We start from the raw sequence: 13,999 nt of genomic DNA on the forward strand, positions 1-13,999 counted from the left end.
GAAAACACACATAGGCTGTACAGGCTGAAAACCACGTACGCCACATGTAACATCCTCATGGATGAATTGAGAGAGATAGCGAAATGAAGAGAGACGGAGAGGGAGGGAGGATAATTTGTTTAGTGTACTTGATTGCATTAGCGTTAGGGTCATATTATTCTTCACCCAAGTCACACACACACACTCAGAGAGAAGTAAAGCCCGGTGGGGCAATCATAACATTAATAGCACTTGACTGGGCCTAGACAGACACATACAGACACTCACTCACTCACTCACACACACGTGTTTCCTGTGTATCTGCTGAAACAGTTTATGCAGAGAAGGAGGGCAGCAGGGTGGGGAATCAGAGAAGGGGACCACAGAGGAAGTCAAATATACGAGAACAGGAAAATATAGTTACATGAAGATGAGCTAGGAAGATAAAAGTGCCACCCAATGTAACAACGCTAGAAAAAAAAGAAGTATAACGCCTTTTGTGGCTCCAGAGGAAGCTGCATGTAAGTTGTTAAATCATCTCCAGTGATGCCACTCAGTTTCTAGTGGCATTGTGGGTAATGTAGGCAGCAGGCAGAATGCGTGGAATAAAAACGGTCTCTGGTTCTGCTGTATCAGTTCTGATCATTTGTTGTTGAATGGTCCGTAATGAGTCCAACTATGTTATGGGAGGGCAATGCTAGACCAGGGAAAGGGGACCTACATTACCCACAATGCAACTAGATAATGAGTGACATCACTGGAGGCAATTTGTTCTTCCTCTCGAGCCACAAAAGGATTTATACTACTTCTGTTACACACACAGTGGTACTCCCCAAGACCTGTGAACACACTTTAATGTATAAAATTGGTAGAGTTACCCTTTAATTAATATTATTGAGGACATGAAGAACCAGTAACTAATTACCACTGTAAATACATCCAGAGGTGCAAATATAAGATTTAATGTGATTTAACATTCCCTGTTAACCAACCAAAATAAGGTTTTTGCTGCCCGTGGCACTCAAGGAAATTTCATCTCGCGAAATAAAAAGATCTGTATAATTGCTTTGCTTTGGGTGACCACCGGTTCCACGAAGAAGTAAAAATCAGGTCAGAGACGTTGAAAGATTTAAAATAGCTTAGAAAGAGGCTACTGGATGGGATGAGTAAACATACATTGCTGCTTTGATAATTAATATTTGCGGCCATGAAGCTAGCCAAGGGATGACAGAAGAAAGGAGGTGAAGGTGATTATTCCTCGGTGTTATTAACATTTTAAAGATGTTCAACCACCAGAAAATAGTGCTGACATAATGATAAATTCAGATAACCCTTTAAATATTTACCATGATCCATTTTTAATTTTCTATTGTAGACAATTATGAGGAAAGTGTTCAGTTTTCCCCATTTTTTAAGACGGCGATAACAAATCTGTAATCACCATAAACTAACATCGATACACTGTCACTGGGGCACCACAAGTGGATAACGTAGGGGGGAAAAAGAGGACGACAGAGAGACGAACAAAGAGTGAGAGTGAAACAGAATGTTCTAGTAATGGGCCAACAGCAGAGTAGAGAGGCCATGTTCGCTGTCAGCCATTAACATGGCCATGACTAAATTATTCACTGCACTCTGTCACCTTACACAAGCCGGGGCTAACTCAGACTAAAGAGGGCTCTGTGTGTGCGTAGGGTGCGTGCGAATGTATGCATGTGTGTGTGAGCGTGCATGTGAATGAACAGTGGGCTTGCAGGAAGAGGAGAAGAAGGATTCCTTTAAAGAAGGGGGCTCAGTATTGCCATCCTGTGGCTCGAACAAGTAAGATACTGTGCCTGTGTAGGAGCCATTTCTACTAGGAGCTGCACACACAGACACACACCCACACACACCGGTATAAGAGTATGGGTTTAAATGAGTCTGAAAAACATGCATGCAAATAGTGTGCGAGCTTTAACCTTTAGATGCCCTTTGAGTGTAACGTGCAGTAACAAGCAAACACATACATAAACATACAGGCACATACGCTGTACACAAAGATGAAAAGACGAGGAGGAACAGAGAACTGTTTTGTGTAGAGGAAGCTGATTTCCATGCAGGTTTACTATGGAACAGGAGAGGCTGGTTAGCAGGAGCAGCTGGGCAAACAATACAACCTCACCTGGAGTCATTTACATGGATTGTGTGTGTGTGTGTGTGTGTGTGTGTGTGTGTGTCTGTGTGTCTGTGTTTGTGTGTGGTGGTTATGTTGAGAGGGGTGTCTCCTGTTGCTGCTCTTCTTCATCGTGTTCCTGAAAGTGCCGTTGGCAAGGAAACCAGAGAGAGAGACATGAGAGACAAGTCAAGGAGCACGGTTTCGGGTGAAAGCAAGACGAAATGAGGGAAGAAAAGGCAGACAAATGAGGGGGGGGGGGAATAAAAGCAGAGCATCTTTGGAAGAGAGCAGCGAATGGAGGGGTTAGAAGGGATGGGGAGGGGAGGGTGGTGGTTGGTTGGAGGGAGTTAACAGAGGGGAGGCAAAGAGCATGTGACAGTGCGACCCATGCCTCCCACTGACAAGCTTTATTACAGTCCCACCTGCAGCGAGACAGCAAAAAGCACTTAGCCTCGGCCAAGTCGCCTGACAGTGGAGGACAGTTAGAGAGGGAGGGAAGGAGAGAGGAGCAGAGAGAGAGAGGAGGGAGAAAGGGTGGAGGTAGAGACAGGGAGGCTGGGTGGGAGGAAGGGACAATTGAAGTCATGAGGGTTGCAGAAAGGGGAAGAAGAGAGGAGGAAAAACATGAGCAGGAAAAGAGACAAATAAAAAATAAAACATCCTCATTTTCACTCTAACCCAAGTATGTATAAATCTCTACGTTCTTTTGTTGTGCTGTAAATAAAAATACACACACACCCACCCACACACACACACACACACACAAGACAGCCTGCTGCCAGCTGTGCAAGTGTGCAGCGCGTCAGGCTTTATCCTGCTTGAACACCTGTTTCCTGGTGAAACTGAGGTCAAAGGTCAGAGTCTGGAGCTCTCTCACTAAGTGGTCTTTTTTTTTCAGGGCTACTGCTGAAACATGTTTGCAACCTGACCTCACTGCTCTGAGCCTCAACCTCACATCGGGTGGCCTCACCCTAACCCTAAATATAACTTATTCCAAGACCAAAAAAAGGGATCCACATGCGTTTTACATATATTCTGCATGATGCAGCCATAATAACATAACTCAGAGGCTTTTTGCTGTCATCATTTAGTTCAACTCATGCAATCCGTGAGAAGGAAATAATTAAGGGGATGAAATGAAGAGAGGTTTATTACTTCCTGAACGGCGACAGCTCGCATCTATTAGCGCTCCAGCCTGCTGATGTATCTGCTGATGAGCTACGGCCAAGTAATGACGTGCTCCGCTGGCTGTGAATCTATAGGTCTCTGCCTGAGTCTACTCTTTCTGGCTCCCAGGCTCTGGATGGAAAACCACAGTCACTAAATCAAACCCATCCGGAGGGAAGATGAGAGAGAGTGAGTGAATGGGGGAGAGAGAGGGGGTTAGCGGACTGTTTCTCAGCCTTTCGGAGGGAGAGGAATGTGTTGGAAAGGGTACAAATCAACCAGAAGTGACTGCACAATAAGGTCAGTGTGATCAGAGGAGAATCCTAGACATGCACAAACACACACACGCACAGAAACAAACACATTAAGCACACACATGCAAACACAGTGAGTGATTGAGCCGGGGCACAACCCCGTGCCCACCCTGTGAGTGGCTAATAACCGTGGCGCAGTGCCAAACCCACTGTCTCCTGACTAATTCCCCCTCATGCCCGCCAGGACTGGCGCCACACTGCAGAACAGAGCTCTGTTTCTCAAAAAATCCTGTGATCATTACATTACTGAATTACTCAAATAGACGGATGAAAAAACGGCCACACAGGCCATCCAGCTCGCTCACCCCATGAAGAAAAGATATAATGGAAAAGACAACGGGAACACTGTGAATTAATATTTGTTTGTCGAGGCTGCCTCCCCTCACTTAACACACACACACACACACACACATACACACACACACACACACACCTCAACGCCCACTCTGCTGGGCTGGAAAAAGAGGGCAGTGAGGTGGCGCTCTGCCAAGCGTGGCGCTGCCAAGAGACTCAGTATACGCTGGTCTCCAGTGGCATTTTAATCACACACACACACACACACACACACACACACACACACACACACACACACACACACACACACACACACACACTTCCATCTGCTGTGCTTCATGGGAGCGGTGGCAAGCTTGTCGCTGTCATTCGAAGTTAGCCCACCCTCCTGTCATCCCTACTGAGGGGGACAAAAGAAAAGAAGAAAAGAGAAGGAGAGGAGGGGGCAAGCAGTGGCATTCCTCTCCATGCCTCCCCTGTCACCCTCTGATCTCTCTCTCCAAACACATCCCCTGTCGTCTCTCCATTCACCATCCTCCCCATACCTTCCATCCACACCTCCCTCGTCCCCTCAGCTCTATTTTCTCCTCGCACCGCTACTCTCATCCCTCCACCGGCTGCTCTCTTCTCCGGACATGAGATACAAGGATGGGCAGCTGTAGCCTCCCTCACATGTGTGTGTGTGTGTGTACAGTGTGTGTGCTCTTTGTGGATTGGACCCGACTGCTGCGTTCTCCATGCAAACCCCTTAATGCGAAACGTTAACCAAGGCGGTTGAAGCAACAGCTCAGACATCGATTCTTCCTCCCGCACAAATGTTGGTTGCCAGATACTGTGAATTACCCCCCTCTGTGCCCCAACCAGTACCCACGCCCCATCCTCAATGGTGCTCCACGCTCCCACGGTGGGTGATTGTGATTGTATTGAACTGGCCAGCAGCCAAGCGCACAAGACTGCCAAGTCTGCCAAGTCCAGCTGCGCCGTTGCAATCAAAACACACTCACAGCTTATCTCGTGACAATCGCATCACCAGCATGTGTAATTCTAAGATGCATACAGTATGCACACAAACATTAACATGCATATTTTAAACATATGTGCTGAGAGGAACAGAATAAAGGTTAAAAAACGACTAAATTCAGAGGTGAGAGTTAAAGATGCTGGAACAGGAGAGCATGATGGTACAAATTTCCTCACCATGTATTCTGCCATTTATATGAGTCCAGTGTGTCGCTCTCTCCATCTGATATCTGTGCCGACACTACAGCAGGTAGGTTTACCTTGTTCCTCCGCCACTTACAGTGATGTATTGACTGTGTGGTTGTTTTAAAACCGAGCAACTGCTGATGTATGTGAAGTGTTCACAGGTCCGTGGGCCTGAAGCACATTGTGGTTAGCCCACATGTCACATCCTCCCTGCTCCAAGTCTGTTTCCTGTCTGATAGGACTGCAATATTGTTGGGACACTTGAAACACACGAAAAATGAGGGTGCACTTCTGCCCATTTTTTCTTAAACATTTTTGATCTGACACACCCAGGTGCGACACACCGTCTCCCTCTCTCTGCACACCACTGGTCAAAGCAAAATGCTGAAATTAGACCATTAATGTGTAGCATCAACCGTCCCAAATCATCAGCCTTTCCCTTTAGGCTTTTTTCTAGCTGTTGCAAAGGAGCTCGTTTAATTATTTAAACCCAACAGTCTTAAGATCATGACTGATCGTGCACCTCTCTTCTCTATGCTGTGTGAAAACCTCAAGCGTGTCTTGTGTCACGTTCCATGCCCAAGCGAAGGAAATGGGCCGTGTCATGTCAGTGTGAGCCGCAGCACAACACGCATGATGGAGAGCACTTAAATAACTCATGAAAACCCTGTTCTCAACCCGCACTCGACCACTGGGAGGAAAATTCAGTCCTCTGCGTGTGTGTGTGTCTGTGGATGTGTGGTGGCCCTCTTTGTCATGACTGTTTAACCAAGTGTCTTCAACTGTGTTGTGGTTGAGCTGTGTGCCTGTGTGTGTGTGTGTGTGTGTGTGTGTGTGTGTGTGTGGGTTCAGATGGAAAGAGAGCTTGAGATGAGTTTCTGTAAACGACATGGGGGCCCTCGCGGCTAAACAGAAATAGCCTTAGAGAAAAGAAAGAAAGAGGCCTGAGCAGGCGGGAGCAGCGAGAAAGAAAGAGAAAGACAGAGCGGGAGGAGAGAAAGTGAAAAAAAAAAATAAGACGAAGGGTGGAGAGTTAAGAAAATTACATTTGCAAAACTTCTGTGTTTGTAAGTGTAAATGTTTGGGTGAAAGAAGAGAGGGAGGGCAGGAAGAGATACCCCGTGAAAAGGCAGTCCGGCTACACTGATAAGAGGAGACAGCAGCACTTTCCACATAAACGCACTGAGCTCCAAAACCCACTGTAGTGATGGCCTCCCTCGGGGCATGCTCACACACATGCACACGCATATGTCACTTTTTTTGTGTGTGTCCGTGCCTTCTTCGTCATGACTCCTTCCACCTCATCTCTCGTTCTCACTTCATCGCCAGCATCCACTGCTTCAGCGGCATTCCAACGACTGTCTTAATCACCTATCGAGCTGAACATAGTTGTTTGCATACTTACCACATGTGTTACTGGATACCACTACATGGCACGCGTTAGCTTGTTGTCCTTGCTGCTGCTAACCCAACATTGGTCCTGCAGTTTCGCAGGATACGTACCCAAACACGATGATAAAAGCAAGTATATCTTTGGCCTAGGAGAGGAGGGCTTTGGGTGCGGTCACACCTTCGCGTAATGAGCGAATCATGTGAGCTGATTCACTTCTTCACCTCGCCTGGAGCTCAATGGTGTGACCATGGCAGTCGATGGTCACACCCCAAATTTGTGCACTAACCGTGCCCTTACAAGGAGCTGCATATGTTTAAACAGGCTACATTTATTGGGCAACATGTGATCAAATCTTTTGCGATTTTTTTTGGATTGGCTCTCTTGTTGATCGCACTGATTTTGATGAGTCACTTTAATATTCTAATATTTAACTATTCCATATTCTGGCTTTGTTTGTTTAGTCGTCTACATATTTAAGCTCTTTTGCCCAGTTTGAAACATTTGCATTTAAAAAGTAATCAAATTATGACTTTGATTTAGGAAATCAAATAGTTCAAACAGGGTAGCTAGTAATGTGTAACCTATTACAAGTAACCCTCCCAATGCTGATTATACAGTAGATGAAGTAGATGCAGTAAAATGACCACAAAGCCCATAATCCACTGCTCAAACCAACAACAAAAGTCTCTAAAAAAAAGGTGAGATATCGTGTGTAGATATGTGAACTTGTCTTTGAATTGACGAATGTCAGCGTAGGGATGTTCGAGAGTAGGGATGTGCACCTTTTGTGGGCAGGTTGAGTTAGCTTGATTTGCATTGTTGCTATTTAAAAGCAGCTGCTCTTAAACAAAGCATTCAAAGGAGGTAAAGAGACCAAATCTCCTGCACATTTGCAAAACAAACCTCAGGGAAATCGTTATCATCGCCTCTGGTCTTACACAGCAACACGTGTAAGTTGACAGTTGGATCGCAAAAGATTGAAAAGGAAGAGTTAATCAGTTTCAGTGAGAGGGCGAAAGCTATCGTAGGTATATATAGATACAATACAATGGTGGTGGAGGTGTGTGGTTGAAGAGATACAACAGGATGTGCAGCAAAAAGACATGACAGCACACGCCTGAGAGGAAGAACTCAAAAGAATTTTTTGTCACTCTTCGATTTGAGCGTTAGAGCCGCCTCAGACCTCATCTCATTCACCGCGGGGGTCTCACTTCTTCCTGTGTTGCCACACAGCGGGGTCAGGAGGACGGCTCGAACAGGAAGAAGGAGGCAGAGATAAGATGACTGCTAAGCGTAGAGGTGTTCAGGGGGTATGACTTATTCTTAGTAGTCGAATAGTGAAGGGTAAACCGAAGCATTTACCACTGTATGTTCAGTTGTGGCAACTGTGTTAATGAAACTTGTGTAGGCCTAGTTAACTGTGTGTTAAACTGAAGTCACATCCTTCCTATAAACAGCAGTTTTTTTTAAGCCACGGCGACTCAAACAGATGTAATAAAAAAATAAATAAAACAAGAAGATAGAGACAGAGGAGAGTAAAAATGACATGTACAAGACAACAGCCTAAAAGCATCGCAACAGTGCTGACTGTGATCTGGCCTTTGGGAGAGCTCTACTCACTGGAAAGTGGGCGTTCAACTCGGTCAGCTTTCTCTGGCTCTGAGGTCACTGGGTGAGAAGGAGTGTGGTCACCCTGCGGTTGCGAAGGCCCCGAGTCCACCTCCTTGCTGGCTCCAGCCACACTCTCAATCACAGTGCACGCCTAAAAGACAAAAAGACATAATTAACAAACAGGAAACAAAGGAGGGACTTTTGCACCACGCAGTCCTTTCGTGAGACAGAGGTGGTGTTAATTAATTACAACTAGATCAATGAGTGACTTAAAATTAAATCCCCGACACTAATTACCAACAACTCAAGATTTTAATTCTATGTGCACATCTACTTAGAGGTGCCCTCACAATGTTACAGGACACGAATGTCTCAATATTGTTGGGGCAACTACAGCGCTACTGACACGATAATCAAACCTAAACAATAAAGAGACACCGATGGTGCAAATATAGCAATTAACTGCTGATGTGTGCGACCATTTTTAGCTGCTGTCACAGCGCTCAGATTTCTGCTATAAAAAGACAACAACTGAAGGGGACGCAGCGCTGGGTGAAGAAGTGTCCCTTTCCCAGGAGCGACAGAGCCGCAAAACAGACAGACAGACAGACAGAATCAAAGACGGAGAGAGACAGAGCGAGAGAAAGACTTTTCCTGACAGCCCAAGTCTGTTTGGATGTGCTCCACTCTGCTCCCCTCCGCAGCTGAAAGAGGAAAGAGGGATGAGCCTTCAGGAGAGAGACAAGCTGACCATGAAAAGCAGAGGGAGAAGCAGAGGGTGGCTGTCAGCGAGCAGAGAGAGAGAGAGAGAAGTGGGGGAGAGTTTAAAAGAGGCTGTGATGGCTCCCACCATTGACGAGCAGCAGAGAGACAGGCAGGGGAGGTGCAGCGCATCTTAAGACAAAAAGGCACCCTGGGCTTATGAAATATACATAGCTCTCAGCGGGAGACAGACACACAGAGCGACAGAGCAGAGGAGGGCCCTGAAGACTGACGAGACTCCGCTACCCCTCCTAAACACACACTGCTAAAAATAAAACACACAGACACATTCCTAATGACTTCTCATGAGGAGCCAGAGGGGGAAGTAGTTAGTGCTTTTTCTTTTTTCTTTTTTTTTTTTTTAATGCGTGTGTGTGTGGTTATGTTCACACACACACATGCAGGTGTTTGCGAGCATCAAGTTGCATCAATGCTTCCTCCTACAGTTACAGCCTGAGTGGGCTAACCACAAAAGTAGCTATGACACAAAAACAGACAAGTGTTTTGGCTGTTGGCCTGTATGTAAATCCACCTGCCGGTCAGGGGGAGTTTTTTTTTTCCTTTCTGTTGTTGTTGTTGGAGGTTTGTTTCAACTGCCTCTCACTCTCAGACCTGCCCACCTGCCCCCTCTTCAAGCCCAGACAGCTGCCTCCGCCACGCCAGCAGTTAAAAACCATTTAAGCAGACCTCACTTAACAATATACTCACCCTTTGTTCAAGCTAACGATCCACCTCTCCCACGCACTCTCCTGTAATGGCTCTGCCACTGAAGTATTGGGATTCTGATGCAAGTGTGTTTGTGTGCGTGTGTGTGTGTGTGTGTGTGTGTGTGTGTGATACAGGGGCTGGGTATATTCACTTATTTGCTTTGTCGCGTTTACCTACTTATCTTATCCTCCTCATCAGACAGGTGGGGTGTGCCTCCCCAGTCTATATCCCTGACACGTCAGGTGTAAGCGTGCAGGTAAATAGTCATGTCTGAGCCCGGGGATTACCTCTTGTCCAGACAACATACCGTACACAACAAACATACCCGCAGGTTTCCTCACCTTTTCTGTCTCTCTCTCAGCTTCTTTGCTGTCCTCATTCTTTACTCCTCTTTCTTTCTCTTCTGAGTAAAAAGGGAACACCTGAGGGGCTTGTTTATGAATCCGCCACAATGTAGTATATAAAAAGAATACAGAGAGGAAAGTAAGTGTCTGAACTGCTCTGCCATGTCAGGGCCATGAGTCTTTATAATTTAATTACTGAGATAGTGTTGCTTCTCTCGTCCAGAAAAACAGATGGCGGAGAGTAACACTCAGCACACTGGCCTTAAAGAACAAGCTGCTATGCCAAGATTTGATGGTACACATTTAGCTGCTGCCATCATTGCTCTCGAGTGACTCATTTATGCCCATATAATCAGTAAGGGGCATGGTTACTCAGAGTACATCATGTGACATAACGGAGTGTTACTGTGGGCACGACAGTTAACAAGATTAAGAGTCTACAGCGCCGGCTGCTGCAGTTAGACACTGCAGTGGTTTCAGTTAAATGCTAACATCAACATGCTAACATTCTCACAATGACTATGTTGAGATGCTGAAAGCTAGCAGGTAACGTTTGACCATTAGTTTAGAGCTAGGTATCATGCTGACATAAGTTGATAAGCATTAACCAGCTGTGGCTGATGATGTTGCATTAGTCGTGCAATTATTTGGTTATCTTCAAATTATTAGACAAATTAAAGATTTGACCTGATGATGATAAATGAAAGGCCAGGGGATAACCCATGTTTCGAGGCCTTTAATACTTTGATATTAAATATGATACTATAATATTACTTGTGTTAATGCATTTGTTTTGATGTCCTTTGAATCTGCATCGCTGAAATTTACCCGTGGGTACGAATGAAGAAACCTTGAACCTAGAGTTAGAGTTCTTGCTACGGGGAACAGATTTGGGCAGTAACATACTGTAAAAATATTACTTTTCCCAGTAACGAGTAGTGTAAGGGAATACAATTTCAAAATCAGTAATGATATTACAGTTTCTGTATTAAGCAGTGTTACTACATTTCCAGAATGCAGTTTTTTATTTTGTCCTCGGTAGGCGGTCTCACGATGACGAGCGGCAGGTCAGGGCAGGTCATATCGGCTACTAGCCAAAAAGCTAAAGGGTGGAGGATGAGGGAGAGAGGTGCGTCTCAGTGAGTTTGTCTCATATGTCAAACACGCGAAGAACACTTTGGTCTGCAGCAAAACGCTTTCGACTGTGAAAAATACAACAGCTAATTAACTAAAGCATCTGATACGGCAGCACAGCAATGTGACACACACAAAAAAAAACACCGGTGCTGGAAATGAGGCGTCTACTGCCAGTAAAGCAGGATGCACTCCGGCTAAACAACAGAACTGGATTTCAGAGCAGGATGTGATTGTGAGCGATTTTAAGTGGAGAAGACGTAAAAAAAACAACTTGTTGCTGGGTAAGTTATATCCTGGAGGAGACGTGACCTACAAATGTAAAAGTAATACAGTAAAATAATGAGTAAGGTAAGTGATTACTTTTGATACCAAGTAATAAGTGAAGTAATATTATTACTTTTTAACAGAGTAATAAGTAAAAAGTAAATTATTACACTTCTGGTGTAACTTGCCTAACACTGGCAGGAAACATGAATGTTCTGCACCAAACGTTAGGACAATCACACCAAAAGTTGAGATACCTTACTTAAACTGATATTCATCAAGTTCATAAGATTCAACATCTAAGAAATATGAATGTTTGCACACACTTTAACGACAATCCATTTAATCATTGTTGAGATATTTCAGACTACACCGGAGTGGCTGAACGACCAACCGATGCTGCTAGCGTGGCTAAAAGCAAGCCATAATTTGATCTTTGATGCCACAGCAGGCTAAATTAAACTAAAATAAGGCTATATTATTGCTTTTATAAATTTAAGAGCTGTGTTTAAGATAATAATCACTCTCATGTTGATATTTGCCCTCTGAATATAGCAGGAACAGACCAGGGAGATGTAAGATGCAGCGCAGGAGTCAGGAGGTGAAATGAGAGAGATCTAGAGAGGTAATACTAATTGAGGTTAATTCCACAGTTCACCATTATCTCCTCTAATCAGTTAGGAGGAAGTTGGATAATAGACGATGATGCAGGAAGTGGAGAGAGTCTGCCAGCAGTGTGGAGTATTGTGTGCCCTCAAAGGATCACAAGACATTAGCAGCCGAGTGCAGATCTTGACATGAAGCTGCAGATAAACAGGGAGGGCCTGCAGGCTTGCGCAGGGAGTGTGTGAGTGCTTCTGTGCATGTATGACTGTCTCTGAGAGAGAGGCCTGTCACTCAAGACAGTCACAACCTCTCTCGTCCTTTGCCTGCCCCACATCTCACCTGTCAACCTCCTGAAGCAGCACCGACACTGGGCTCAATATCACGTCCTAGCAGTGAGACACAGGGAGTGATGGGGTGCTACACATGCACCCTCTAACAATAACTCTCTCTCTCTCACACACACACACACACACACACAATCATTGTGACCTAACCCAGACGTCTCCAGGGGCTGGCTCTTTCATCACAGCCGTGCCCGTCGATACTCGAGCCCTGCACAACATCTGCAGTTCAACACCTACCAGATTCATTAAGGATGAGGACGGAGTCAAAAGCAGAAGGATACATCGATAAGCAGGGGAGGTGGGCGCACATGTGTGTGTGCGTGTGTGTCACCGGGGGGAAGGGCCATCCATAACCGCTGTCGACAGTCTAGACAGGAAATACACTTGAGGATGTCGATAAGTTAGTCAGCGGGGGTGAGGACAGATCAATAGGAGCACAGGATGATGTCAGTGGCTGCAGATGAGATCACCTGACATGACCAGAGATCTACATATGAGGGTTTTGACGTTAAATTAATTGTATGTATCATTAAAGGAATATTTCATGAGTTAGTCCTTTAAAAATACTCCCTTACAAACAGCCTTTTCGGACCTCCAAGCAATATATCACGTAATTATCGCTCGGTTTCCTCTGGTGCCAGTTCCAGCTGTTGTTCTGTCTTCACTTTACCAGTTGAATTACTATTGTGTTACATCATTGTGTGTTAGAGAGTCGCAAAGCAGATGTGTATTCATGTGAAAATGCCACGGATTAAAACTTCAACATTATCGGGAATAAAAAACCCTCCACAGGCATACAGTGATTCGCCCTGGAGGTTTGGGGAAAAATTAAGGAGAGGAGGCCGATTTCACCCACAGGACGTGATTGCCCTATATCACGTTGCCTTTTCTTGCCGTAGTGCTGAGTGCGGGCGTGTGTGTGCGCACACTCGCGAGCTGATGTGTGTTTGCGTGTGTTCTCAGCTCTTCTGACATTTCCTCAAACGCGGTTGACATTTCCAGGGGATTTGAGGATTTGATCCCTTCTGTGTTTGAAGAGTTGTGTGCTGCCCTCCTCAAAACACAGAAGAAACCGCTGCGGCAGAGCCACCAGCGTGCCCTGCCTCTGGGCCCTCACTCCACAGCATTCGGAGCGGGCCGTTCTCGTTCACCCGAAGTGTGATCGGAAGAAGGCCCGCGCTATACATTGCCCGCCTTTTAGAGATGACTGGTTCACTGCTTGGTCTTTTGCTAAGTCTTGCTGTTTTCCCCTGAGCTGCGGAGTGTTTCTGCTGCTCTCAACTGAGGCAGAAAAGCTATCACCAAAAGATATGAGAGAAGAAAGTATATAGAAATGGTGTGGGAGGGAGCGAGAGGGAGAGCAAGCGAGAAAGTGTGAGAGAGAGAGAGGGAGGGAGAGATCTGTTTCTCCTGCTACAGGCTGGTTAGTGGAGCGAACTGACACAGACTGACATCTCTCTTCCACGGAGACCAAGTTAAAAAGAGCCTCTCTACTCTTTGTCCATTACTCTCTCTCTCTCTCTCTCTCGTTCCAACCTTCCCTTTCTCCTACACTTTCAGCTGTCCTGCCCTCTCCCTCTCGCTCTCTCCATCTCTCTCTATCCGTCTCTCCTCTCTCTGCCCACCCCGCAGCTCCCATGTCTTGCTTTTTCTGCCTGGATGGACTCTGCAGCAGTCCTGTCCTAGCCTAGGGCTCAAATTACACTCCACTACAC

The 13,999-nt window shown here is 45.7% G+C and overlaps 1 protein-coding gene across 3 annotated transcripts in view; it reads right to left on the reverse strand.

Moving 5' to 3' along the window:
* Positions 1-13,999, reverse strand: part of gse1b (Gse1 coiled-coil protein b) — a 173,885-nt gene that overhangs the window by 110,627 nt on the left and 49,259 nt on the right. For all 3 annotated transcript variants that reach the window (XM_084357512.1, XM_084357511.1, XM_084357510.1), the window contains exon 2: positions 8,129-8,270. In XM_084357512.1, coding sequence (XP_084213638.1) covers positions 8,129-8,270 — 142 coding nt within the window. The remainder of the gene's footprint in view (positions 1-8,128; positions 8,271-13,999) is intronic.

The sequence above is a fragment of the Pagrus pagrus genome, assembly GCF_965226575.1.
Source record: "Pagrus pagrus genome assembly, chromosome: 1".
NCBI classification, from domain to species: domain Eukaryota; kingdom Metazoa; phylum Chordata; class Actinopteri; order Spariformes; family Sparidae; genus Pagrus; species Pagrus pagrus.